At 49.1% G+C, this 25,038-nt stretch overlaps 3 protein-coding genes across 3 annotated transcripts; 2 read left to right on the forward strand and 1 right to left on the reverse strand.

Annotated features, from left to right (window-relative positions):
- Positions 1-1,093: 1,093 nt before the first annotated feature.
- MRPL17 (mitochondrial ribosomal protein L17) lies at positions 1,094-2,503 on the reverse strand. The gene is made up of 3 exons (XM_060259877.1): positions 2,220-2,503; positions 1,806-1,874; positions 1,094-1,639 (listed from the first exon to the last, which is right to left on the reverse strand). The coding sequence occupies exons 1-3, from the start codon at positions 2,391-2,393 to the stop codon at positions 1,358-1,360; spliced, it is 525 nt and encodes a 174-aa protein (XP_060115860.1). The 5' UTR covers positions 2,394-2,503; the 3' UTR covers positions 1,094-1,357.
- Positions 2,504-11,922: 9,419 nt separating this feature from the next.
- LOC132587688 (zinc finger and SCAN domain-containing protein 21-like) lies at positions 11,923-12,798 on the forward strand. The gene is made up of 2 exons (XM_060260005.1): positions 11,923-12,361; positions 12,628-12,798. Exons 1-2 carry the CDS (start codon positions 11,939-11,941, stop codon positions 12,796-12,798), a joined length of 594 nt encoding a protein of 197 aa, XP_060115988.1. The 5' UTR covers positions 11,923-11,938.
- Positions 12,799-13,522: 724 nt separating this feature from the next.
- On the forward strand, positions 13,523-16,656 carry LOC132587689 (zinc finger protein 436-like). The gene is made up of 4 exons (XM_060260006.1): positions 13,523-13,558; positions 13,782-13,908; positions 14,672-14,794; positions 15,173-16,656. Exons 1-4 carry the CDS (start codon positions 13,535-13,537, stop codon positions 16,654-16,656), a joined length of 1,758 nt encoding a protein of 585 aa, XP_060115989.1. The 5' UTR covers positions 13,523-13,534.
- The last annotated feature ends 8,382 nt before the right edge of the window (positions 16,657-25,038 follow it).

Genomic DNA, 25,038 nt, shown 5'->3' on the forward strand with positions numbered 1-25,038 from the left:
TAAGAACTAAGAAGTCTCCATTTTAGAAAAATTGGTTTTAAAAAGTCTAAAATCTGAAGTGAAGATGCCCGTGTCCGTCAAAATGCCACAACTGCTGTGTGTGTTGTTCAAGCTGTTGTTGCCCCTTCCACACCACCTCCCAGTTGCAGCTGTGGCTTCCATTCTGCACTGCACTGCTTGAGGGGTCTTGCTGAGCCTGCAGGTACTTTCAGAATGCTGAGAACAGGGCCTGCGCATCACCACAAGGTGGCTGCCATAGGGTACTGCAAGCCAAGTGTGCTTGGACTATGAAGTAGGTTGTTCCTGGACTCTCCTGCTCCCGAGGCTGAGGAAACCCACACCTGGCCAACAGGCCACCAGGAAGCCCACCAGCAGGTGCCATGGTGCCCACAGGTGTGATGCCCTCGATAAGTAGTTGTCAACGGCATTTCATCTGAATGGGAGGTGTCCAGTAGGGTGCCACAGGGCTTGGTTCTGGGCCCAGTACTATTCAATATTTTTATCAATGAGCAGGATGACGGTGTGGAGGGATGGCACCAAATTGGGAGGAACAGCAAACACACCAGAAGATATAGAATTCAATGAGATCTGAACATGCTGGAAAAGTGGGGAGATGTAAACTAGATGGAATTTAACAAGGGTAAGTGCCAAGTTCTAGGTGTATTTATGCTCAGCCAAAAACCACAGGACAGAAAGGCCAGTTTCTCCACCGCATGGAGAGGGGGTGGGAGGCAGCCTTTGGACTTTCTTCCTGCTTCCTGGCCCAGCCGGAACATACAGAGGGTTGTGGGGGAACTAACGTCTCATGCTGATTGGTGTTCTCTGGCTGAGAGAGAGGCACAGAGTCGTGGTGGGAGAGGGCTGGGAAGACAGAGGTGGATCAGAGGGTGCCTTTGGCTGGCTTGCCCCCTCATCTTTTTGTGGGGAGAGAGTATCTTAAACTCATGACCATCTGTTTCCATGTAAAGATGTCTCTTTTTTATGCAAGTCATCTTATATTCATAACCCATTTGAGTTGACAGTAACTTCTTGACTAAGTAATCTGATGTTATGTGGCATTCTGGCCTAAGAAAGACGAGTGGACAATAACGCATTTGCACCATGGCTACATTTATTGACAGATGACCAAATGGGACTTTTCTTCTAAGTTTCCACATGTCAAGCACTGCCCACACAGAAATGTGGATAGCCCCTGCTGACTGGCACAGCTCACAAAGCAAAGGAACAGGCCTCCAGGAGACACTGGGGTGGGCTGGGATTGGTCCAACTACAAGGGCAGCCAACAGACCGCATGGCAGGCTGAGCCTCTGCTGCAGTGGGCAGTTCTGTTTCCCTCACAAGGAGTGTGGATGCATCTCTACACTGCTGTGCCTAGCGGTCTCTCTACAAAGGGGGCTTCCTTCGCCCGGAGCAGGTCGTCCCTATAACCTTTCAGGAGCTGGTTCACCAGGGTCTTTTCACTGTCTCTACGCGGAATGGGCAGCGGTGGCAAAGGGTTCCCCTTGTATTCAATTACTGCCATTTTGGCTCGATCTACATAATCACGATTGGGAATCTGCAACATTCGAGTGTAGTTTCTTGAATATGACTGGTAGCGTGGAGCTAGCACTTTGAAAAGTTTGTGGATGAGATCTTTCTCCTGAAAACATAAAAGGAAAAATGCTGTCCATTTGCTTGTAAGCTCCTCCTTCACACCTGCTTACCCAGAGGCAAAACCTCTTCATTCCGCCCGCCCCCCAAACCCTCAATGGTGAGCAGTCTGCCTGGCTCCCTGCCCAGCCTTTTGGCCCCTGACCTGGACTCACCGTCAGCCAGAAGTCAGCCACACGCATGGCTCTGGGATCGGAGTCCCCCCGTTTGGCATAGTCGATCAGCTGCACGGAAGGGAAGGGAAGGGGGCGTCAGAGAGGGCCCAGTCTCTGGGGAGGAGAGGAAGGGGAGCCCCCTCAAGGGGAGCCGCAGAGGCAGCCCCGCCCGCCCCCTCGGGACCCTCTCGGCGTAGAGGCTGCACGGAAGGGAAGGGAAGGGAGGGGGCGTCAGAGAGGGCCCAGTCTCTGGGGAGGAGAGGAAGGGGAGCCCCCTCAAGGGGAACCGCAGAGGCTGCCCCGCCCGCCCCCTCGGGACCCTCTCGGCGTAGAGGCTGCACGGAAGGGAAGGGAAGGGAGGCCTGGCCCAGCAGAGGCAGCGCCGCCCGCCCACCGCCCCCCTCCCGGCCTGACCCTCTCGGCGTAGAGGCGCATCTCGTCCACGCGGGCGTAGGTGGTCTCGATGCGCTCGTAGCGCACGAGCGCGGTGACGAGGTTGCGCAGGAGGTCGAGCCTGGACTTGGGCCCCTGGCCGAGGTTCCGCCGCACCCGCCCGTGGGAGATCCAGGCCGCGGCCGACAGCCGCATCGCTCCCGCAGCCCACGCCGGATATCCGCCCCGAGCCCCGCCCCTCGCCTGACGTCACAGCGCGGCGGGAGAAGCGCCGCCTCATGGAAGCGCCCCTGGAGGAAGGCGGCGAAGCCCCGCCCCGGAAGCGCTGCCGCGGGAGCGACGGAAGCGGAAGTCATGGCGAGCAGCCTTTGAAACCGGCGCCCTGAAGGCGGGGTCATCCTGGCCGCCCCCTCCCGCTGCCGGGCGGCCTTCTCTGTGTCTGCGCAGCCGCTCCGGCCACGGTCAGTGGTGCCACCGGCCCCCCTCTCCTCCCTGGGCAGACTCTGCAGGGAGGGAGGGAGCCCTTTGGGCGCCTGCTTGTGTGTGCTTTCTCTTCTTTACTTCCCAGAAGCCCCCCTCGTTTTGGAGGAGGAGGAGGACATGGCTCTTCGGTTGTAAACAGTAAAAAGTATTCTTTAAGTTTGACTCTAGTAAACCTCTTTTAAAAGAACTTTTTTTAAAAAGGGATGTCTGAGTAGAATCTAAACAAAGTCTTTTAAAGCATCCTATAAACCCTCAGGGAAAAAGTAAATGCTGGATCCTCTGCTTTCCCCTCTCAGGAAGTCCCCCAAATCCAACATCAAATTACATGTTAAAGCCAGGTTCAGAAATTGAACTATAATAATCATACTAGGAGCACATGCAGCACTATAATTGTGCTTCATTGCAATAAAAAATTGGACCTGAGAAGCAGATTCATGGTTTTGATGTGGACTCCACAGACATTAATTCACTACATTCCCGCAGTTCATCAGTGTCCACAGAAAGTACCTTGGCTCCTGCATTCTGTGATGTTAACATGGAGCAAAAACATGGATACAAGGCATGTATTGCTACAGATAGATATCTTTAATTTTTACTGGAATCCACAATAAAATCAAAGGTACCATCAAGATCAGTAGACTGCACCCTAGAAATATGAAGTGCCATTATTTAGGACTGCATTTGATTAAAGTGGTGCGGCGGTGGTGCTCTGTATTCTTGGTGCTTGGGGGAGCAACAGTGTGTGTGTGGGGCTTCTGGAGTTCTTGTCCTCCTGGTGGACCTCCTGATGGCAGCTGGTTTTAAAGGCCACTGTGTAAGAGTGTTGGACTGGATAGGCCCTTGGCCTTATCCAGTATGGCTTCTTGTATGTTCTTTTCTCCCCTGTATTTTGTATTTTTATGAGCATGCGAGTGCATGTGCGCATGCACCTGGAAGTCATTGAGAACTCGGGGGCCTGGAGGATATTCAGGGAGGGGGCTGAATCGAGCCTGCCCAGCCTTCCTACTGCAGGCATTTCAAGGAGGTCTCCCACCCAAGGACTTGCCAGAGTCAACTCTGCTTTGCTTCCAAGATCTGACGAGAGACTGGCCTTGACTGTTCTCAACTTGTAATTTTAAATTTTGGTTTTGCATATTTTTGTGTCATTTTAATGTATTTTATTTATTCTGCAAGAGTTATACCCGTCTTTCTGCCTTCAGAAGGGCTACCAAAGCAGCTAACAAACTCAATACTTACAGAATAAAACCAGGGGCCCAGCAGTGGCTCCCTCTGAAGCATCCCCAGCCCCAGTGGGGGCTGCTGCATCTGAGGCTGGTACAGGATGCTCCACCCCCCAACCAGCCTCTCTTCCATCTCCCATCATGGCCCTCAGCAACATCTGAGGAGGTGGAGTCTGCCTACCGTAGTGCCTCAGACACAGATGACGTAACAAGGTAATTATCTTGCATCCTAACTAAAGGTCTGAACCACTGATATTGTTATACTAACTGGCCAGGTAGTATCAGGGACTTCAAAAGGATCTACACACATAAGATCTGTGTACACAAGGACTGGGTGATTCACAAATTCAGTTAACCATTACCTATAGTAGCACAATATTTATGAGTGAGTGCTGTTCAACCTTGCACCATCAAACCAGACAGAAGCTTTCATCAAAGTAATGGTGTTTATTGAAAAAAGACACAACCCTATTCTTTCAGCAAGATAAAAAAATACAGATAAATATTAGTCATATGATTATTGGAAGCTCACGCATGAAGAAGATCAAGTCTCCTAGCAGTTCTCAAGCCCAGTTGTTTAGGGTGTATATCATGCCCCAAGGAAGTCCCTGGCATCTGGTAGCCATAGGACGAGTGACCTGGCTTCCGTAGGCTGTCTCAAAACAAGGGTGTGAAGAAGCTCATAACAGGGGAAAGGAGCCACTGCAGGGCATTAGAGGGCACTGCCGCCTGCCTCCCAGTCCCCTCTCCGCTCCCTAGCCTGCATGAGCTGTGCCATCTCTTGGCCCAACCAAAGCCAGCTCCTGTGGCCTCTGAACCCAGCTCAGTGCAGAGGAGGCAGGCTGGCAGGGAAGAATGGCTCACCCCAGCACCTCACTGTACCTGCACCAGGGTGGCATGGGAGGAGTTTGTCGCTGGTGTCATGTGACCTCTGCCTGCCTCCTCTGCACCAAACTGGGCAGTCAGATGCTGATGCAGAGGCCGTGGGAAGCAGCTGAGGTTGGGGTCTGTTTGTATGCAGCGCTAAATACGAACTAATAATGCTGGCGCCATCTTGGATTTCAGGATTGTTGCTGTAAATGTATTATATGTGTATGAAATTATTTTTAATGATTGTATTGTATTCTGTTCTAACATTATGTATTTTAACTGTTGTTAGCCGCCCTGAGCCCAATAGGGGAGGGCAGGATATACATATAATAAATAACGACATCTGTTAATTAAACAAAATTCGCACCCATTGTGCCCCCCCAAAAAAAATTCTGGCCACAGTCCTGAGGCCAGTGGCTGGGGCTGATGGGAGTTGTAGGCAAAAAACATCTGGAGAGCTACCGTTGGCCACCCCTGCATTAAAGTATTATAACCTATTCTGAATAAGAAATACACTAAAATAAAGAGAATATATAGTCCTCCTTGGTGAGAAAGCAGATGCAAGGAATGATGTAATACAGTGAATATTAGAATGGCATATTGGAATGCATGTCTCTGGTTTGGGAACAGAGGAGACATAACACTGTGCAACAAAAGGCTTGTCGGGGAATTGCTTTTTATACTCTCTTATAATTACACAGACACTTTCTCTTTCCACTGATTCTCAAAACAAAACTTTCTTCCAGTGTCTATTACATGAGACACAAAGTCACTGTTCCATACACAACTGATAAGACTTCATCAGTCTCTAAAGACAGTGTATTCAGGCTACTTGTACAAGAAGCAAAACACTTTCCAGTGTTTCACACTCTTATACTTAAAAACAATTTCCAGTTTTAATAACAAGGCTCACACATTCTATTTTTCTTAGAAAGTCTTATTCAGTTTTATACCTGCTAGATTCTAAGATTGCTTAAGCATGTCAGAAGCGAAGTTTCTAAGCTCTCAACATTTCTCTAAGTTCTATCAACCCATGCTTGCTAAAGATCATTAACCAAAATGGCTGACCTCCCCTGAGCAGCCTTGTTGGCTCTCTAAGGAGAAAGCAAGGAGATGGGAAAAACCAACCCAGGGCTTATATAGCTTCTGTCTTATGAGAACTCTTTTTTTCTCATAAATCGATGTTATATATCGATGGTATAAATCTGATGGTGCGGTCTTATTTGGAATACTGTGTACAATTCTGGTCACCGCACCTCAAAAAGGATATTATAGCATTGGAAAAAGTCCAGAAAAGGGCAACTAGAATGATTAAAGGTTTGGAACACTTTCTCTATGAAGAAAGGTTGAAACGCTTGGGGCTCTTTAGCTTGGAAAAATGTCGACTGCGGGGTGACATGATAGAGATTTACAAGATTATGCATGGGATGGAGAAAGTAGTCCTTTTCTCCCTTTCTCACAATACAAGAACTTGTGGGCATTCGATGAAATTGCTGAGCAGTCAGGTTAGAACGGATAGGAGGAAGTACTTCATCCAAAAGGTGATTAACACGTGGAAGTCACTGCCACAGGAGGTGGTGGCGGCTACAAGCATAGCCAGTTTCAAGAGGGGATTGGATAAACATATGGAGCTGAGGTCCATCAGTGGCTTTTAGGCACAGCGTATTGTTGGAACTCTCTGGGACAGTGATGCTCTGTATTCTTGGTGCTTGGGGGGGGGGCAAAGTGGAAGGGCTTCTAGCCCCACTTGTGAACCTCCTGATGGCTCTTGGGTTTTTGGGGTTTTTTGTCCACTGTGACACAGAATGTTGGATGGGCCGTTGGCCTGATCCAACATGGCTTCTCTTATGTTCTTATGAGACCCCTCTCTTTTCGCATGCTTATATCTGATAAATATCTTGCTTACTAATGTCACTTTGACATTTTCCTCACCATCTGCTAGTGCAGATGGACCCCCATGTTGGCTAATGTCCATCTTCCTTAGATCTCAGGCTAGGCTCAGCTAATGTCTGATGAGATCTCTCACTATCTGCAGTTTCTCATCTTCAGTTAAGCAAAACATCATTCTAGTCCATTTGCTTTTTTCTCATCTGAGATTCTTCTCAGATAAACCCTCTGCCTGACCTAGATTCTCTTCTGCCAGCTTTCTACAAGCTTGTAGGCTTGTGAACTATAGCACCTTAACTCAATTTTAATTCATAATAGTTGTTTTATCTATTTTAATTAACTTATGTAACCGAATTGTATTTTAATTTGCCTTGTCTTGATTGTATTTTATTTAAATAATGGTATTCCATGTCTGTGAGCCGCCCTGAGCCTGCCTCTGGCGGGGGAGGGCGGGATATAAAAATAAATTTACTTACTTTACTTAGGCAACAAGTGATTTTAAGTGCTTCCAACAATGTATGAATAGGCTGCAAATTTTAAGGGTTGCTTTCACAAAGGGGCCAACTTAAGAGTTTTTCCGCAACAGGCTCTACCTCTAAGAAGAGGATGTTGTTAGTTTCCTCCATTCTTGTGAAAAGACGGATGGAAGGTAACGACAGGGTCTCACTCAGTTACTCTGAGTGAGACCCTGTTTTTGAGTGGGGGCAAAATGAACAAATGGTGCCCCCACTCAAAAAAAGGGCGGCAGGTCTTCTGCCTCCCTCCCCTCATCTAAACACCCCGGCAGGGTGTTTAAATGGGGCAGGGTGGGGAGATGGCAGAGGCAGCCAATCCCCCCCCCCATCTAAACACCTGGGCAGGATATTTAAATGGGAAGGGAAGCCAGGGGTCTGCCGTTGCTGCCTCCTGCCTTGGGGTGTTCTGCCTCCCTCTCCCCATTTAAGCACCCTGGCAGAGAGGTGTTGAAGAGAGACAGCAAAAGCAGCCAATTGTGCTCCCCAGTTCTGCCTTCCGGGGTGTGTGTGTGCCCAATTTGGCACCCCCTCCACTAGCGCCTGGGGCTAGTGCCTGCTCTGCCCCCCTAGATCCAGCCCTGTGCAGTGGACGCCCACAGTAGCTAGTATTTATTTAGTTAGTTTTCTATCCTGCCCAGGGCCGCTAACAATCATCTAGAACAACATTTAGGTTACAATTCAAAACAATAAGATCTAATTAAAACAACATTCATGGTGCTGCTCTGAAATTTTTGATATAGGCGGGATCACAACTTCCTTCAATCAGCAGACCTTTCTTTCTTCCTCTGATGGCTCCAATTCTCCGTAATCCATAGATGTTGCTCAGCCGTGTAAGTACAAAGTGGCAGTCCTCATCCATTGTGGTGTTACAGCCCCTGTGCCTCCCTCCCCACAGCAGCGAGGGACCCTGGTGGTTGCCCCAGCTGGGGAGAGCGGCTCTCAAGCACTGAGGAGAGGGCCGAGGAGGAGGAGGGATGCCTTTCTGGAGCAGGAAGCCTGGTGGGCTCTTCATCCAGGGGCGGGGGGGGGGGATGCCTCATCCTCTGGGCCTGTGGGTCCAAAGCCTCCTTGGAGGGCAGCCCCAGAGGTACAGGGCTTCTGCTGGCCTGCGCCACTCTGCCCATCAAACAGCTATCCCCCCAAAAGATGAGCGCACCCCTCTCATTCCCCATCCTGCCACCCAGCTGGTGTGTGTGTGTGTGTGTTGGGGGGGTTCTCAGTCCAATTCTGCAGCTGGCTGGGCCCCAGCCTCGCTTCTCTTCCTTCCCACAGGGCCAGGGCTTAGCACCATATGGGGGGAGGCTAGACAAGGGGGGGGGATAGATGGAGAGGGTGGTGGCCTGGGCGTGCCGTGTGGAGTGAGAGCCCTCTGGCTGGTGCAGTGGGCTGGGAGACCTCTGGGGACGTCTGCAGCAGCTTGCTGAGGCCACGGGCAGAGCTGCTAGGCCCCAACCCATTCCGCCGGAGACTCTCTGCCCCCCCCCACAAGAGGCATGGGGGCCTCTTCTCTTGAAAGGGTCCCGGCCACTGGATCTGGAGCAGTAGTCAAAGCAGCCCCCTCCCTGAGACCGAGTAGTGGGGGGGGGGCAGAAAAACTTCAGCCTTTTTGTAGGCTCAGCTGTGGCATGATCCATTTTGCATTTGGACGGTGCAGCCTGTGAGGTTTTCTTCTTGCTTGTGTTTCTTCCTCCCTTGAGCCTGAAGGGACTCCAGACCAGACTAGACAGAGAGCAAATCCCCTGGAGGAGGAAATGAACCCTTTGGAGGGTGGACTCTAACCCCCCCCATCCTCCCTGTGCCCAGGGCTCCACCCCCCAATCTCCAGGTGTTTCCCAGCCAGCCCTACTCAAGCAGGCTGCAGGTGTGCCAGAGATGACCAGACAGGCAGAGCTGTGGGTTGGGGCTTGTGGGAAGCTGGAGCTTGGACTGGAGGCTCTGGCTGCCACCTCTGCCATGTCACATCTCTGGGGAAGTGGCCTTACCCGCCTTCTGGACCCTTGGCAGGGAGAGGGGACCCACCGGAACCTGGGAGTGCTTCTGGAACCTCCGTTTGTGGGTTCCAAGGTGGGGCAAGAATGTCACTCAGTTTTAAAGAAGAAAACATTTCTACTTTTCCCCGACTATCCTGTCCGGATGCCCATTAGAGAAGCAGCTCATCTGGGGGAGGCTGAGGGGGTCGGAGAGGGGGGCCCTTCTCGCCAGGGCTGCCAATTCCCGGCTGGGGAATTCTTCCCGGGCGTTTCGGTGTCCTCCTGCCTTCTGGGAAAGGGGTGTGTGTGTCCAGCCGGGAGGAAGCATCAGGGCGGTGGGCGGGCGGGGGAGATGCCGGGAGAGCGGGAGGGGCGCTGGGGCATGTCTTGCAGGGCCGGGAAGGCTCAGGCTCGGAAGCTCCACCTTTGTCTGTCCCGCGAGGCCGGGAGGAGGAGCCCGGGGGGGGCGGCTCTTGCTGAAGTCCCGGCTGCGCGCTCAGCCCTGCAGCCCCCCCCCCCCCCGGCCGTGGCTGCAGCTGCGAGGAGAGGTCTGCACCCGAAGCAAGAGGAGAGGCCCTTCGCGGCTGGAGGAGTGAGGAGGGGCGCGCCGGGGGTGGGGCTGCCCAGCAGGGCGGAGGGAAGAGCGATGCCCGCAAGGACACCCCTGGCGCCCAGAGGGGCGGAGCATGCGGGGTGGCCACGCCCCCTTAGGCCCTAGGGCAAGAGGAAGAAGCGGCACGTGGGCCCTGGAGTGCCCCCCCCCCGCAGGGAGACAACACGCCGTTCCAGCCACACCATCCCTGCCCATCACGCCACAGCTCACTTGGCAGAGGCAGCCCTAAGGCCACGCCAAGTTCTACTTCCTGCACTGGGGGGTGGGGGTTGGGGGGAACAGCATCCTTTTGCCAGGCGGGGGAGGTACAGCCCCCCTCCTCCAGGGCGCAGTTGCAGGATGCGTGGCTTCAGGCCTTACGAAGGGGGGTGGGTGCCAGCAAGACTACCAAGCTCACTTTTGGTGATCAGGAGGCCCAGATGGGATCAGATGTGATGACACAATCATGCTGAATGGGGGCCCAAATGCCAAGCAATCCCCCAATCTGAGGTTCGGAATGTAGGGTGGGGTATAAATCCAATATCATCATCTTCTGAGAGAGAGAGAGAGAAACCCAGGGGATCTTTACCCTTGCTGTTCTTTCAAGCAAAGTGGGAGCTGTTTTTCATTGCAAAGGGTGAGGATCTCATGGGAAGGACTTGGGGGGCCATGGGCCCTGCTGTCACAGAGCGGAGCCTTTGAACATGCACAAGTGACATTGTGGGAAGAAGCTGCAGGAAAGTGACTCATGCACCGCTGCTGTGTAACCTGCACACTTCCTTGCATTGTTGGGAAGACTCCCAGGTGACCCTACGGAGCTGGGGTGGGGAGGCAGATTCCCTTCTCTTGTATTAAAACTCCTGACAGCTTCTCTCACTCATTTTCCATAACAGAGATATGTTCACCTGGAGCCTTCAACCACAGAGCTCTGCCTGCCACCCACTCGCTCTAGTTTCAAAGGGCCAGATGAGATTTTTTTTTAAAAAAACTCCCTTCTCAGGTGCACCTGAGAACAGAGGGTTTTAATCAGTCACTGGAACCTCCAAATATGGGGAGGGACTGCGGCTAAGTGGTAGAGCATCTGCTTGATAAGCAGAAGGTCTCAGGTTCAATCCCTGGCATCTCCACCTAAAAAGGGTCCAGGCAAGTAGGCTTAAAAACCTCAGCTGGAGACCCTGGAGAGCCGCTGCCAGTCCGAGAAGGCAATACTGACTTTGATGGACCAAGGGGGGTCTGATTCAGTATAAGGCAGCTTCATAGGTTCATATATGTTCATCTGCCCGCCTGCCCGGGCTCCAGCCCCAAATTCCCAGGTAACCTTGTGCCTTCAGCCCAGCAGCACTCGGGTGGGCACATCTCTTGGCACACTTAGTCGCCATCCAAAGTTGTTCAAGGACTGGGCTTAGTCTTCTTGCCAAAAGTGGCTGGACTCTTGAAAACGGTCCTTCTGTGAGGGAGAGTTCAAATATGGAGCCAGGAGAAAACTTGTGACCTTGCCCTGCTTCTTCCAAGGTTGGTTCTCCTTGGAAGGAGGAAGCCCTGGAGCCTTCCGGTGTCTTGTTTCTATTTGCTTCAGTGACCAATATCCTGGCAGAACTGAGCATGGGTGGAGGAAGCCAGAGGAGGAATCCCCACAGAGTAGCAGCTCCAGTGCCCCTCATCAGATGCCCAGGGGGGGCATTTCTGCATCTCAACATTCTTGAGCCAAATCTTGTTTCATCTTTCTTTCTCTTCCAATCGGGCATATCCTTCTTCTCTGCTGGGTTAGGGTTAGAGCTCTTGTTTAACACTGTAGGCCTGTTGAAGAGATGCACACAATGCACAAGAATTAGCCTCTAGGACAGACTGAGCCACTGTAAGGATAGGCTAAACTTGTTAACATCCTTAAAGAGTCAAAAAGAGACAGATAACTTTCCCAAGGTACCATAGAGGCATGTCTAAAATAACTTGGTTTAGAATATAGGAAAATGATATTAAACTTGGTCTACCAACCACAAGAAGCCCTTTTGTTCTGCTCCACCAGGGCAATTTTCATGTGTCCTGAGTATATGAAGGGTTGTGATGTTCAGTGGTGTATCTCCATTCTCTTTTATTTTCCATGTGACTGTCTGTGTCTCTCCTTTCCCCCAGAGAGAAGTCTCTCCATAGCCAAGTGACTGAAGGCATCTTTAGGTCAGAGGTGACCTAAGAGAAAGGGAAAGAGATGGAGGGGCAGAACCCAGAAGGACCAGGAACTCACAAGACAGCAAGGAGAGGCCCCCACCCCACCCAAGCTGGGAGTGGTGTTGAAGTCTGCAAAAGCCCAGTGCCAAATATCCATTATCAGCTCATGGCAATCTCAGACACACATTGCCGACGCTTCCGGCAGTTCTGCTATCATGACGCCAGTGGGCCCCGAGAGGTTTGCAGCCAGCTCCATGGACTTTGTAGCCACTGGCTGAAGCTGGAGAGGTGCACCAAGAAGCAGATTCTGGACCGGGTGATCCTGGAGCAGTTCCTGGCTCTCCTACCCCAGGAAATGCAGAGCTGGGTCAGAGGCTGTGGGCCAGAGACCAGCTCCCAGGCGGTGGCCCTGGCCGAAGGTTTCCTCATGAGTCAGGCAGAGGAGAAGAGGCAGGCAGAGCAGGTGAGGGGATTCCCTCAAGATACGTCCAATTCAGGCAACAATATCTGGCTTCATCCTAAAGGTTTCCTGTCAGACATTTGTCCAAGTGTTAATCGTCCAAATGGGAGATTTAATGCCCTCATTAAGCAGTCTCTTCTACTAGAGATTTTCTTATCCCTCCAGATAACTCTCCAGGGCTGCTGATGGAAGGGTGGAGAGGCTGGGAGGGGGCAGGAGCCATGCCTTGGCCTCTTTCCCATTCCATCTCTCTCTAACTGCTGTTTCAGATGCTGGGATCATCCTTGAAGACTGGAGCTGCATTCCCTGAGGCAGAAGGAGCTTCCTTGGAGCAAGAGCAGAGGACACAGGCCCTAGGGCGTGCCCAAGATGCCCTCTCCTGTGGTAAGGACTCAGCATGCCTGGTTGTGATTGGGGTACACTGTGAGTTTGATGGGTAGAGAGTTCAGGTCAGGAAAAGAAATACTTCTTCACACAACACAGTTAATTTGCAGCAGTCCATGTCCACTCGCTGTGATGCCTCTAAAAGGCAATTGGAGGAATTCACGGAGGGCAATTCTTCCCAAGTTAAATAGTCATGTCTCATCTGTCTTCCATAAGAAGAACTCAAGGTGGCTCAAAGGAGAAAAGGAAGACAAACCTCAGCAGAGCTGCTCAGCCTGGTGAATAGCCTCCTCCTCCTGCTGCTGCTGGGCCGCAAAGCTCCAGAAACCAGGGCCCAATAATAATGGAGAAATCTGGCTCCTGTGCCCATCCTCATAAGGGCCTCTAGGGCTGCTGTGGGTAGGGGTGGGAGGTGACAGGGAGCTTTGGGGAGGGGCTTGGCGGAGATGTGGTGTCATGTTGATGTTGTGTCTGGCTGAAAGCCTGGTTGTGATGTTAGCACACCAAGAGACACCCTGAAAACTCATTCTGATTACCTTGGGTCTCCAGATGTGCTCAAGTGTAACAGTGACATGTCCCAGACCCATCTTCCCCTCTTCCCAGGCCAGACTCCAGTCTCACAGAAGTCTCTGCCTTTCCCGGAATTTAGTAGAAAACATGAACATTTGTGGGGTGTACACAGGGCAGGGTGTGTGATCAGGGAACAAAGAAGCAGACACCTTTCCTTCCTCCTTTCTCTCAGTAACAGGCAGTGAAGAGATGCTGTTGTGCCATCTTTTCAGAAGTGCGGAAATGGCTGTTGTACCTCCAGTCCAGGTAGGAGAGATGAGCAGGGGGCAGCTTGAATCTCTCCTCCTTTCCCAGGGGCGCTTTTGCTCCCGTAGTTGCTACAAGGTGTCTGAGTGAGAGATCCTCTCGATGCCATTCCCTTCACCCACCCCAAGCCCCACACCCTGTACCTTCCCAGACTACTCCCTTCCAGGGTTTGTGATCTCTGCCTGGCATGAACTTTGGAAATGGAATCTGCTTTTTCTTTCAGTGTCCCTTTTCCTTTGAGGATGTGTCTGTCTATTTCACTGAGGCAGAGTGGGCCCTGCTGGATCTGGGACAAAGAGCTCTATACCGGAAGGTCATGCTGGAAAACTATGGGAATGTGGCCTTTCTGGGTAAGGATTTTTCATAGGTGCCAAAGGTGTGAATTGCTACCGTTGTGATGAGACATGAATCAAAATATTGAATAGCAATACACTATTTTGAGGCCTGTCCCGCTACTTGGGGAGGGGCTGTGCTTCACTGGCAGAGCATCTGCTTGGCATGCAGAAGGTTCCTGGTTCTATCCCCAGCAGCACCTCCAGTTAAAAGGATCAGGCTGGTGGTAATGTGAAAGACCTCTCTGCCTGAGACCCAAGACAGCCATTGTTGGACTTAGTAGACAAGATTGACTTCAGTGGACCAAGGGGGTGGGGTCTGATTGAGTAGAAGGTAGCTACATGTGTTTGTGTGTGTGTGTATTTGCCCTGGGGCAACTGAAGCTAGTGTTGGGGCCATCACTCTAGCCAGAGGTGTCCTGGCTTGAGGCAAAGGGATTGAGAGATCCTCAGAAAGACTCTGGAAGGTGTTAGATCCTCATTTCTGTGTGATCACCCTCCCCCCCCCCCCCCCCCGGTAGGATTTCAAATATCCACTCTGCCCATGATCTAGAAGTGATCCTGTCAAGAACTGAAGCCTGGGCCCCCAGTTCAGTGGATTCACAAGCAGAGTGCAGACAAGTAAGGCAGGTGCCTTTGAAATATAAGTATAAATAAGATTTATTAAGGATTGTAAAATAAGACATAATTCAATATCAGTCCTTCCAGAGAATTTTTACTTTTGGATTTCTTTCCACAAAGAAGAATGATCACTCTCTCCCTCTCCCTCTCTCTGTGAAAGAAGCCAAAAGTATAAGAGAGACTTTGGTGGAGACAGACAACAGCTTTGCATCCAAAGAAAGGCTGGAGAGTTTCTCAAGAGGATCCCAAGAGCATATTTTCTTCCCAAATGAGCTGACTGAAAGTGAGTATCCTTCACGGTTATGTCAAGGGAACAGGCAATGGATAGCCATGGGGGATTTCTGATTCACTTCTGAGCAATATTTGGTTTGGTGCAATCATACAGCCCACTGGGTAAGGAGAGAGGAAGGCCTTCTGGGGGCTTGAAATCTGGAGGCTCAGAAACTCCTGAGCAAAAGCAAAAGCTCAGCTGTGGCTTTTGAGGATGTGAGGAATCCTTAAATACTAGACATTTTGGGGGAAGATGGAGGAGTGGTTAAGATCAGTTAACCTGGACGAGGTCAAAGGGCCATCAGTCCTTTCCTATTGCAGTCACAGAGATGCCTTTGGACCTTACCAGCCCTCCCAAGTGCTAACAGGACCTCTCTCTTTATTTCAGCAGTGGATGGACAGAGGAATGAGGAGGCTGAACTCCATCAGCAAATGTTAGATAGAGTTAAAAATGCAGACTTGAAAGAAAATGTCAGGAATCTAGGCAGACCTAAGAGAAAGAAAAGTGGCTGTATGATCAAGAAGCAAGATGGAAGAGAGCGTAATGTACATGTTCCAAAGAACAGGATAATGAAGGCAAGTAAATCCTTTCAATGTGGAAAGTACTTCAGAAGTAGGCCACAGCTCCTTGTGCACCAAAAAATACACAGAGCGGAGAAACCCTTTGATTGTGAAGTGTGTGGGAAGAGTTTCAGTCAGAGTGTCACTCTTCAACTTCATGAAAGAACCCATACAGGGGAGAAACCTTTTGAATGCTCAGAGTGTGGAAAGAGATTCAGTAGGAGTTACCATCTTCAAGAGCATCAAAGAACTCACACAGGGGAGAAACCTTTTGAATGCTCAGCATGTGGAAAGAGATTCAGGTTGAGTGGCCATCTTCAAGGGCATCAGAGAACTCACACAGGAGAGAAACCTTTCGAATGCTCAGTATGTGGAAAGAGATTCAGGTTGAGTGGCAGTCTTCAACAGCATCTGACAACCCACACAGGGGAGAAACCTTTTGAATGCTCAGAGTGTGGAAAGAGATTCAGGTTGAGTGGCAAACTTCAGCAGCATCAGAGAACCCATACAGGGGAGAAACCTTTTGAATGCTCAGAGTGTGGAAAGAAATTCAGTCAGAGTTGCAATCTTCAGCAACACCAAAGAACCCACACAGGGGAGAAACCTTTTGAATGCTCAGAGTGTGGAAAGAGATTCAGTCAGAGTGTCACTCTTCAACTGCATCAAAGAACCCATACAGGGGAGAAACCTTTTGAATGCTCAGAGTGTGGAAAGAAATTTAGTAGGAGTGGCAGTCTTCAACAGCATCAAAGAACCCACACAGGGGAGAAACCTTTTGAATGTTCAGTGTGTGGAAAGAGATTTGGTGAGAGGCGGAATCTTCAACAGCACCAGAGAACCCACACAACAGAGAAACCTTTTGAATGCTCAGAGTGTGGAAAGAAATTCAGCTGGAGTGGTGCTCTTCAGCAGCACCAAAGAATCCATACGGGGGAGAAACCTTTTGAATGCTTGTTGTGTGGAAAGAGATTCAGTCAGAGTGGCACTCTTCAGGTGCACCAAAGAACCCACACAGGAGAGAAACCTTTTGAATGCTCAGAGTGTGGAAAGAAATTCAGTAAGAGCGGCAATCTTCAACAGCATCAGAGAACCCACACAGCAGAGAAACTCTTTGAATGCTCAGTATGTGGAAAGAGATTCAGGTTGAGTGGCCATCTTCAACAGCATCAAAGAACTCACACAGGGGAGAAACCTTTTGAATGCTCAGTGTGTGGAAAGAGATTCAGTCGAAGTGGCACTCTTCAACTGCATCAAAAAACCCACACAGAGAAGAACTTTTTGAATGCTCAGAGCGTAGAAAGAGATTCAGGTTGAGTAGGAACCTCCAGAAGCATCTGACAACCCATACAGAAGAGAAACCCCTTGAATGCTTAATGTGTGGAAAGAGATTCAGTTTGAGTTGCCATCTTGAAGAGGACCTAAGAACCGACATGGAAGAAGCAATCTGAGTGCTCAGAGTGTGAAAACAAAATTGAATAACAGTAGCCGTCTTCAATGGCATTAGAGAACTCACAAAGAGGAAAACCCTTTTGAATGCTCAGAATGTGGAGTTTCACTCAGCAAAGAAATCTTCTACAGCATCTAAGAATTTGCACAAGGAGAAGCCATGTATCTGCTTAGCCCATGAAAAGAGCTTTTCTCTTGTTTCACACCTAAAAGACAACCAGAGACCACATAAAGCAATGGAATTATATAAACTTGTAGAAAGCTTGAATCTACACAGAAAAAGAAGAAGACGACTGCAGATTTATACCCCGTCCTTCTCTCTGAATCAGAGACTCAGAGCGGCTTGCAATCTCCTATATCTTCTCCCCCCACAACAGACACCCTGTGAGGTGGGTGGGGCTGAGAGGGCTCTCACAGCAGCTGCCCTTTCAAGGACAACTCCTGTGATAGCTATGGCTGACCCAAGGTCATTCAAGCAGCTGTAAGTGGGGGGAATCAAACCCGGTTCTCCCAAATAAGAGTCTGCGCACTTCACCACCACACCAAACTGGCTCTTACCCTAAGATCTTTCCCTAACAAGGAAGAAATGTTGAACATGCTTGGATTGTAGAAGGAGCCTTAGCCATGTTTGAAGCCCTTAAATAGATCTCACAGGGAAGAAAGCGACGATCGGCTCTGCTGGTTGCAGGAGATTCAAGATCAGCTCCTGTCTTCTTTAGCCTGAAGGAATCCACAAAAGGGAGAAGCCTCATAAATGTTCAGTGTGTGGCAACAGCTTGAGGCACAGATCTGATTTTTATGTTGTTAGAGAATCCATACAAGGTAAAACATTCCTATAGCTGGTTCTGATGAGGGGCTTCTTCAGGCACTCCAGGTGTTGGAGGTTCAGACAGGCTCAGAAAGTAGTTACACAAATGAGGGCCTTTTTAGTGATTGTCCTCCTCTGTGAAACTCACTACTTCAGATCTGTCAATCTGACTCTTTCTGATATCTTCAAAACTGGCAAAAACATTTCCTTTCTCAAATCCTGTGAGGAAACAGGCAAGTTGAGGTTAACTACAGCCTCTCTGCTACTGGCGTAAGCAGTGTGTGACCAGCTGGCATACCTAATTCACAAACATTTTTATCTGAGAAGCAGTTTATTTTATTTCTGTGGATTTGTATCCTGCCCTTCCCCATAAGCAGTTCTAGAGAGGCATAAGCAGTCTCTCCCCAGTCCAGCCTGGTGTGAGTTTTTTTGGATGTCACTCCTTTGAAGCCCAAAGCGTTCTGGCAATAGGATTTATTTGGGTTGAACAGAAGAACTTGTGTCCCCCCAGTCCAGCAATTCAGTGAGTTCTAAGGGTCAGACTCCCCAGTATCATCCAGTATTGTGGAAATTGATTGGTATTTGTGGAGTTGTCAGGTGAACCTTGTGGGACACAAATTCCACTATCTCAATTCTCCCCCCCCCCCCCCCCAGATTTCCCCAGAGATAATCAGGAAGGAGAAATAAGATTCCCTCCTCCTGTTCTCTCCCCAGAAATGACCTGGAGCATGCCGTGGGCCAAGGCTTCCCTCCCACCTATGACTCCTTCCTCCTTGGAGATGGTGTCTAGCCCTTATGCAGCAGACTGAGAAGTGTTATCTCCCTGCTTAAATTTGGAAAGGTGCCTGCATTAGGGTTGTTAGCAGGGCTGAAAGGGATGTAGTGTGTGGAAATGGACATCTGAAGAGATGAGTAACATCCCATAATGCCTCAGTTAAAAGGGAGAGAACACTTTTCCCCCTCAGGAAGTTTGCAACCACAGATTAAGTGTTTCTTCATGAATCAGAGAAAAACTCGGCTAAGGAAGGGTCCTAGCTCATTGAAGAGATTATTATTAGTATCAGGTAAATCAGACTTGTGGTTTTTTCCTGTGCTTTGTGGGTTTTTTAATGAGTTGGGCTTCATTAAATGTGTCAAAGGTTAGTGTGGCATGTCTTTTTTCAATTATAAATAAGAAATCCTCTTCACGAGACTCACACCTGGGTCATGACCGATCCCCATAGATGAACCCAGCCCAGGAGGAGGAGATTGGATTTATGCCACACCCTTCTCTCAGAGCAGCTTACAATCTCCTTTCCCTCCTCCCACAACCAGGGCCAGAAGGGAGGTGGAGGGAACCCAGCAGCTGCACCCTGAAATCGAAGCCAGCTGGCGCACAGCAGCTGGGTGGCTTCGCTTCACCTCCCTTCCAGGATCAGAAGGGAGGCAAAGTCAAGCCAGCTGGCTGGTGCACAAGCTGGGGCATTTGCCTAGGGCCCAGGGGGGGGGCAACGCCCAGTTTGTAGCCCCCCACCCAGCAACCTAGGCAAATACCTATTTTGCTTAGTGGAAGGGCCAGCTGTGCCCACAACAGGCAAGATGGGGCTGAGAGAGCTCTCCAAGAACTGCTTTTGAGCAGAACAGCTCTGAGAGAGTTATAACTGACCCAAGGTCACTCCAGCAGTTGCATGTGGAGGAGTGGGAAGTTGTTGGGATATTTGTTTAACATTTGGAGGTGATGTGCATACATATTGGAATAGGACATGCTTATCAAAGTGAATAACGTACTGGAAAAACATTAGGGAAAGGTACCTGGGATGAAAGAAATCAAAGCAATGCATTCTGCATTACTTACTACATCCCTACAGCTACATGGCTACTGTTTCTAAGTGAAGTCCTTGGCCGCCTTGTTTGCAGAGAGCACAGGGATTGGAATATCAGCTGTTAAACTTGCATACAAGATCAAAACATTCTTACACACAAGGTGCTAAGTAACCCATCTTGAGGTTACAGGTCTCCATTTCCTTCTGGATTTTCCCAGGCTTACTACACACAGTTTCTAATTAGACTACAAATACATCACATCCTGATTACCAGCAAAAGAACATGTGTTAACCCCATAGTGGCTGAAATGTAAACAACTGGAATTTCAACAAGAATCAAACCCAGTTCATGCACATAACCCTAACACAAAACTGGCTCTCAGTGGGGGCTCTCAATTTGCCCCCATTCATGTATAGGTCAGTTAAGTTCAAGAGCCAGAGTGTTGGATTATGGCTTGGTGGATCTGGGTTCAAATCCACAGTAGGTTTGGAAAGTCTTTGGATGCTCTTTAGCCTGTCACATTTTCAGGTTAACAGACCTTGCAAGATAGTTGTAAAGACTGAATTTGTTTTTGAGGGGTGGCTTCTTCTAAAAGATGTGTTGGATAGGTGGGTCTCTGGGGGGCTGTTTTTTTTGTGGTAGAGGCACCAAATTTTAAGTATAGCATCCAGTGCCTCTCCCCAAAATAATCCCCAAGTTTTAAAAGGATTGGACTAGGAGGTCGAATTCTATGAGCCCCAAAAGAAGGTGCCCCTATCCTTCATTATTTCCAATGGAGGGAAGGCATTTAAAAGGTGCGTGGACCCTTTAAATGTGATGGCCAGGACTCCCTTTGTAATTTAATTATGCTTGTTACACCGTTGCTCCTGGCTCCACCCCCAAAGTCCTCAGATATTTCTTGAATTGGATTTGGCAACCCTAAGATCTCCCAGAATTACAACTGAACTTTAAACAACAGAGATGAGTTGGCCCGCAAATGGCTGGGACTGGAAGCGGAACTGGTGGCTCTAGGACCGTGGGAAGGCTGCCTGCAGCCCCCCCCCCCCCCCCCCCCCCCCCGTGGCCGCCAACCCTGTGACTTTCCCCAACTGCTGCTCCTAAATGTACTGTGTTAAGAAAGCTCATTTTAAATTGTCCTGTTCTGTATGTCTTTAACATTGTTAAAGGTACTAAGTAATGGAATTTGGGATTAGCACCCCTCAGTTTCCATTTAGGGGGAGGGTGTTGTGCCAGGGTGAAGGTTTCCGTGACTAAGTTCTGCAGGATCTTTCACCTTCTGTTGCAAGCCCCAGGGTGGAGCCCCCAGCTGCAAGGCTTCAGGCCTTGTTTGCCACTTAGAGGCTGGGGGCTTGTAAAAGAGGAGGTTTCTCCTCCTAGTCTCAGTCTTCTGGCTGCTTGCTGAGGCCAGGAGCTGTGGTGGCCAGAGGGTCAGTAAGAGTCTTAGAAGCCTGGTGGGTTTGGCTGGACTGTCCCAGAAAGGAGCGCCTGTGGAACTCTGGACCTTTTAGCTCTCTGCAATTGGCCTGAGGGTCAAGGTAAATAGACAGTTTTAAAGTGTTTTGTTATTTTATTCCATGGTGTTGGGAGAGGACCTGTCCTGTCAGAATACATTGTTGTTTAACCTTTTGTTTGGTGTCAGTGGCTTGCAAAGGACCACTGCTTTTTGGCCCTACTCAGAAGAAGGTGTGAAGGCCATAAGCATCTCTTTGGTTATCTGGACATTGACCCTTCAGGGGAAACGGGGGATTGGGCCCTGCTAGAATACGAGTCTGGTGGCAGCAACCTGGGGGGAAGGTGGAAGAGCTTTGCCTCCCCCTTGATATCAGTCTAAAAGTGTCCTGGTAGTAAGTTCCTGGACTGGTCTCCTCACAGGAAACGGAGCTGGCTAGAGGGTCTGCTGTGCACATTTACAGGGGTGTCAAATGTGTGGCCTGTGACCTGAATCAGGCCCCCAGAGGGCTCTTCTCAGGCCTGCGAGCAGCTCCCTGTTGTGTGTTTCCTTCTCCCTCTTGCGGAATTCCTTCTTGCTTTGCTGGGCTTGCTCAGTCACACAGGAGCTACAGAGAGGGTTGCCAAGTCCAGTTCAAGAAATATCTGGGCACTTTGGGGGTGGAGCCAGGAGACTTTGGGGGTACAGCTAGGATACATTGGGGAGGAGCCAGGAACAAGGTTGCAACAAGCATAATTGAACACAGGGAGTTCTGGCCATCACATTTAAAGTGATTGCACAGCTTTTAAATGTCTTCCCTCCATTGGAAATGATGAAGGCTAGGGACACCTCATTTTAGGGCTCATAGGATTGGTCCAATCTTTTAGAAATTATGAGAGTATTTTGGGGAGAGGTACTGGATGCTATTCAGATTTGGTGTCCTACCTCAAAAACAACCCCCCCCCCCCCGAGCCCCAGATATCTGCAGTCAATTCTCCATTATACCCTATGGGAATCAGTTGCCATAGAGAATAATGGAGTGCCCAACAGACATTCCCCTTCTCTCTCCTCACCTGATGCAGATAGAGGGCCTCCAAACTGAGGAATCCAAACCTGGGGACTGGCAACCCAACTACAGACCAAAGCCTTTTATTTTCTCTCTTGGCTGACCAGCCCATAAGCAACTCATGCATAAAAGCTCACAATGCCCACCCGTTTCATGTTTTTCTCTGGGTCTTTGGCTCAAAACGTTGACCCTGAGATTTCAGTAATGAATGTCAATAAATCAAAAGTAGTTTTGCAGCTTACAGATACACACCTGAGTAACACCTGCACAGCATACTCAAGATTGCTGCAGCACAGACATTGTCTCCACATGTTGATGTAATAATAATTGGGGGTGCTGTTTTTTGGGGTAGAGGCACCAAATTTTCAGTATAGCATCTAGTGCCTCTCCCCAAAATAACCCCCAAGTTTCAAAAAGGTTGGACCAGGGGGTCCAATTCTATGAGCCCCCAAAGAAGGTGTCCCTATCCATTATTTCCTATGGAAGGAAGGCATTGAAATGTGTGCCGTCCCTTTAAATGTGATGGCCAGAACTCCCTTTGGAGTTCAATTATGCTTGTCACAGCCTTGATCCTGGCTCCACCCCCAATGTCTCCTGGCTCCACCCCCAAAGTCCCCAGATATTTCTTGAATTGGACTTGGCAACCCACTCTCCAGGCAGGCTTCACTTTGCTGCCGGAGCTTGGGGCTGGAGGATACTATTAGGCTTGTTGCTTCATTGAGGCTGGGAGGCTTGGGAGCTTTTATTTTTGAGCTATGTGCTCACTCGTGCGTGGCTAAATACAATCGGGAAGAGTTGGGACTTGCCTGCCTAGTGCGGCATTTGGAGCAATAAATTTCCCCTGCTCCTTTAAACAGGTTCCCCAGCTTCCTCCCCCCCCCCCCCCCACCACCTCGGCTCCTCCCTTCCCAACTCAGTTTCACTTCTGCACTTGCTCCTCCCAGACTCAGCCTTTCCTCCTCCTTCCTCGGCTTCCTTCCACGTGGTCTCCCAAACAAACTTTTCTTCTCTCCCAACTGCACTGTAAGTTGTAATTTTTTTTCTGAGTGTAAAGGTGGGTGTGGGGGAGAGGTTTGTTTGGACCTGGACAAAACAGGGCTCCAGCAACAGGATTTCAGGGCCAGTTTTGAATTTAAAAATAAAATGGCACAGAAGAGGATTTTCCAGGGGGACAGTGGAGGGGTAGAGAATAGAAAGAAGCAGAAAATCAAGGAGCTAAAAAACCAAGAGCTACTGTTGGCCACTCCTGCCTATGTATGACTCAGGGAAGGAGATGTGTGAAACACAGTTATACCCTCAAGTTTTCAGTTGACAGACTTAATTTGCAAAGTAAACAAATTCAGTAGTACTTTTAGTTATATATCATAGTTAAGATGCAGGCAGTTTCTGCTAGGAGAATAAAAGTATCAAAAGGCTACCTTCCACAGAAGAGAAACATAGGAACTACTGGCCACTGGCAGGGAATGGGGGAGTTGGATTGCCATATCCAGATGAGAAACTTGTGGAGATTTGGGGACATAACCTGGAGAGGGTATAATGTCATATGGTTTTTCCTCTGAAGCAGCAGTTTTCTCCAGTGTGTAGTCTAAAAATGAGCTGTAATTCCAGGGGATTCCCCAGGTCCCACCTGGAGGCTGGCATCCCTAGGTTCATACAGCTTTCTGTTGTGCATTTTGCATAGTGTGAAGTGTGCAGTTCAGTGCATAGAATCATTGAACCTTAGAGCTGGAAGGGCCTCCAGGGTCACCTAGTCCAACCCCCTGCACAATGCAGGAAATTCACGAAGAAGTTAACAGAATCAACATTGCATGCGTCTCTTTCCTACTAAAGTCAGTGTAAAGGGCTTCATTTTTGGCAGAACTTTTATGCCATGCTCTAGACAAGGGGTGGCCAAACTTGTGTAATGTAAGAGCCACATAGAATAGATGTCAGATGTTTGAGAGCCACAAGACATGAATGTCAGATGTTTGAGAGCAAGAAGGCAGGCAGGCAAATAGTTGAGGGGAGGGAGAGGTGGAAGGAAAGCAACTTTAAATGCATTCTTCAAGCCACTGGTTGACTAGGCTTGATTTAAAGAGAGAAATGCCTTCTCCAAGTCAGCTGACAGGGTGGTGTGGGCTTTGACAGCCACACAATATGTGTGAAAGAGCTACATGTTGCTCCTGAGCCACAGTTTAGCCACCCCTGCACTATACTTTGAACATTTTACCAAGTAATTCATTTGCATTGTTCTCCACTTCAGTAATTGTAGTCCTAATACATTGTTTATTAAAGGCTCTTGCTGTCTGATTGAATTGCTTTTCATTATTTGTATTCTGTCCTGAGTCTCAGTGAGGAAGGTGGGCTATAAATGAAGCTGATAACAATACTAATGTGATATGTTGGATAGCCTCTACCTGTGTGTTGTATATATCTTCTTAAATTAGTTGTGGAGTATATGCAGAAAGTATTCTGTTGGTATTATTTCTTATTGTTAATTTTCAAATTAACACTGCATTTTAGTGGTGGTGAGGGTTTTTTTGGTCTGTTTTGAAGCTATGAATTATGCTTGGTATGTGTGCTGAGTGAAATGTATCTGCTGGAGTTCCCTATTGCTGCTGAAGTCAAACTCTCTTCTTTTGGCCTGCTTTGTTTTCTGCTGAAATTTGACCTTCTTTAAAAACAAACCAATCCAGAGTGCTTTGGTTAGGTTATTTATTTTGGTGCAAGGAAATATGTTTTGCTATTTCGTCTATAACTCTCCCCATCAGTAAGGATCTACAACATCCTTGATGCTTTATGCAAAATTTTTGTTATTTTTGCACAGGCAGGAGGCCTAAAAGTCTAGAGCAAGGGTGGCCAAACTGCGGCTCAGGAGCCACATGTAGCTCTTTCACACATACTGTGTGGCTCCCGAAGCCCCCACTGCTGCCCCATTGGCCAGCTTGGAGAAGGCATTTCTCTCTCTAAATCATTTTTCCAAGACAGCTGGCAGCTTGGAGAATGCATTTAAAGTTGCTTTCTTTCCACCTCTCCCTCCCTCCTCCCCCATCCAGGGGTTATTTTGTAGAAAAAAAGGTGTGGGAGCTCAGTAGCATATCTCATTTGTGTGTGCCCTGGAATCTGTGTGCAGTGGGGAGAGAACTGCCCACTGCATACAGACCC

This window comes from Heteronotia binoei, chromosome 19 (genome assembly GCF_032191835.1).
Source record: "Heteronotia binoei isolate CCM8104 ecotype False Entrance Well chromosome 19, APGP_CSIRO_Hbin_v1, whole genome shotgun sequence".
Classification (NCBI taxonomy): Eukaryota; Metazoa; Chordata; class Lepidosauria; order Squamata; family Gekkonidae; genus Heteronotia; species Heteronotia binoei.

Bases quoted from the DNA above. Each gene is read 5' to 3' on its own strand.
- MRPL17 (XM_060259877.1), bottom strand. From the start codon at position 2,393: ATGCGGCTGTCGGCCGCGGCCTGGATCTCCCACGGGCGGGTGCGGCGG. The intron at 1,875-2,219 runs GTCAGGCCGGGA...CCTTCCGTGCAG, and splicing joins TGCGCCTCTACGCCGAGAGG to CTGATCGACTATGCCAAACG. The intron at 1,640-1,805 runs GTGAGTCCAGGT...TTATGTTTTCAG, and splicing joins TGGCTGACTTCTGGCTGACG to GAGAAAGATCTCATCCACAA.
- LOC132587689 (XM_060260006.1), top strand. From the start codon at position 13,535: ATGGCTGTTGTACCTCCAGTCCAG. The intron at 13,559-13,781 runs GTAGGAGAGATG...TTTTTCTTTCAG, and splicing joins CTGTTGTACCTCCAGTCCAG to TGTCCCTTTTCCTTTGAGGA. The intron at 13,909-14,671 runs GTAAGGATTTTT...TCTCTGTGAAAG, and splicing joins TGGGAATGTGGCCTTTCTGG to AAGCCAAAAGTATAAGAGAG.
- LOC132587688 (XM_060260005.1), top strand. From the start codon at position 11,939: ATGGAGGGGCAGAACCCAGAAGGACCAGGAACTCACAAGACAGCAAGG. The intron at 12,362-12,627 runs GTGAGGGGATTC...CTGCTGTTTCAG, and splicing joins AGAAGAGGCAGGCAGAGCAG to ATGCTGGGATCATCCTTGAA.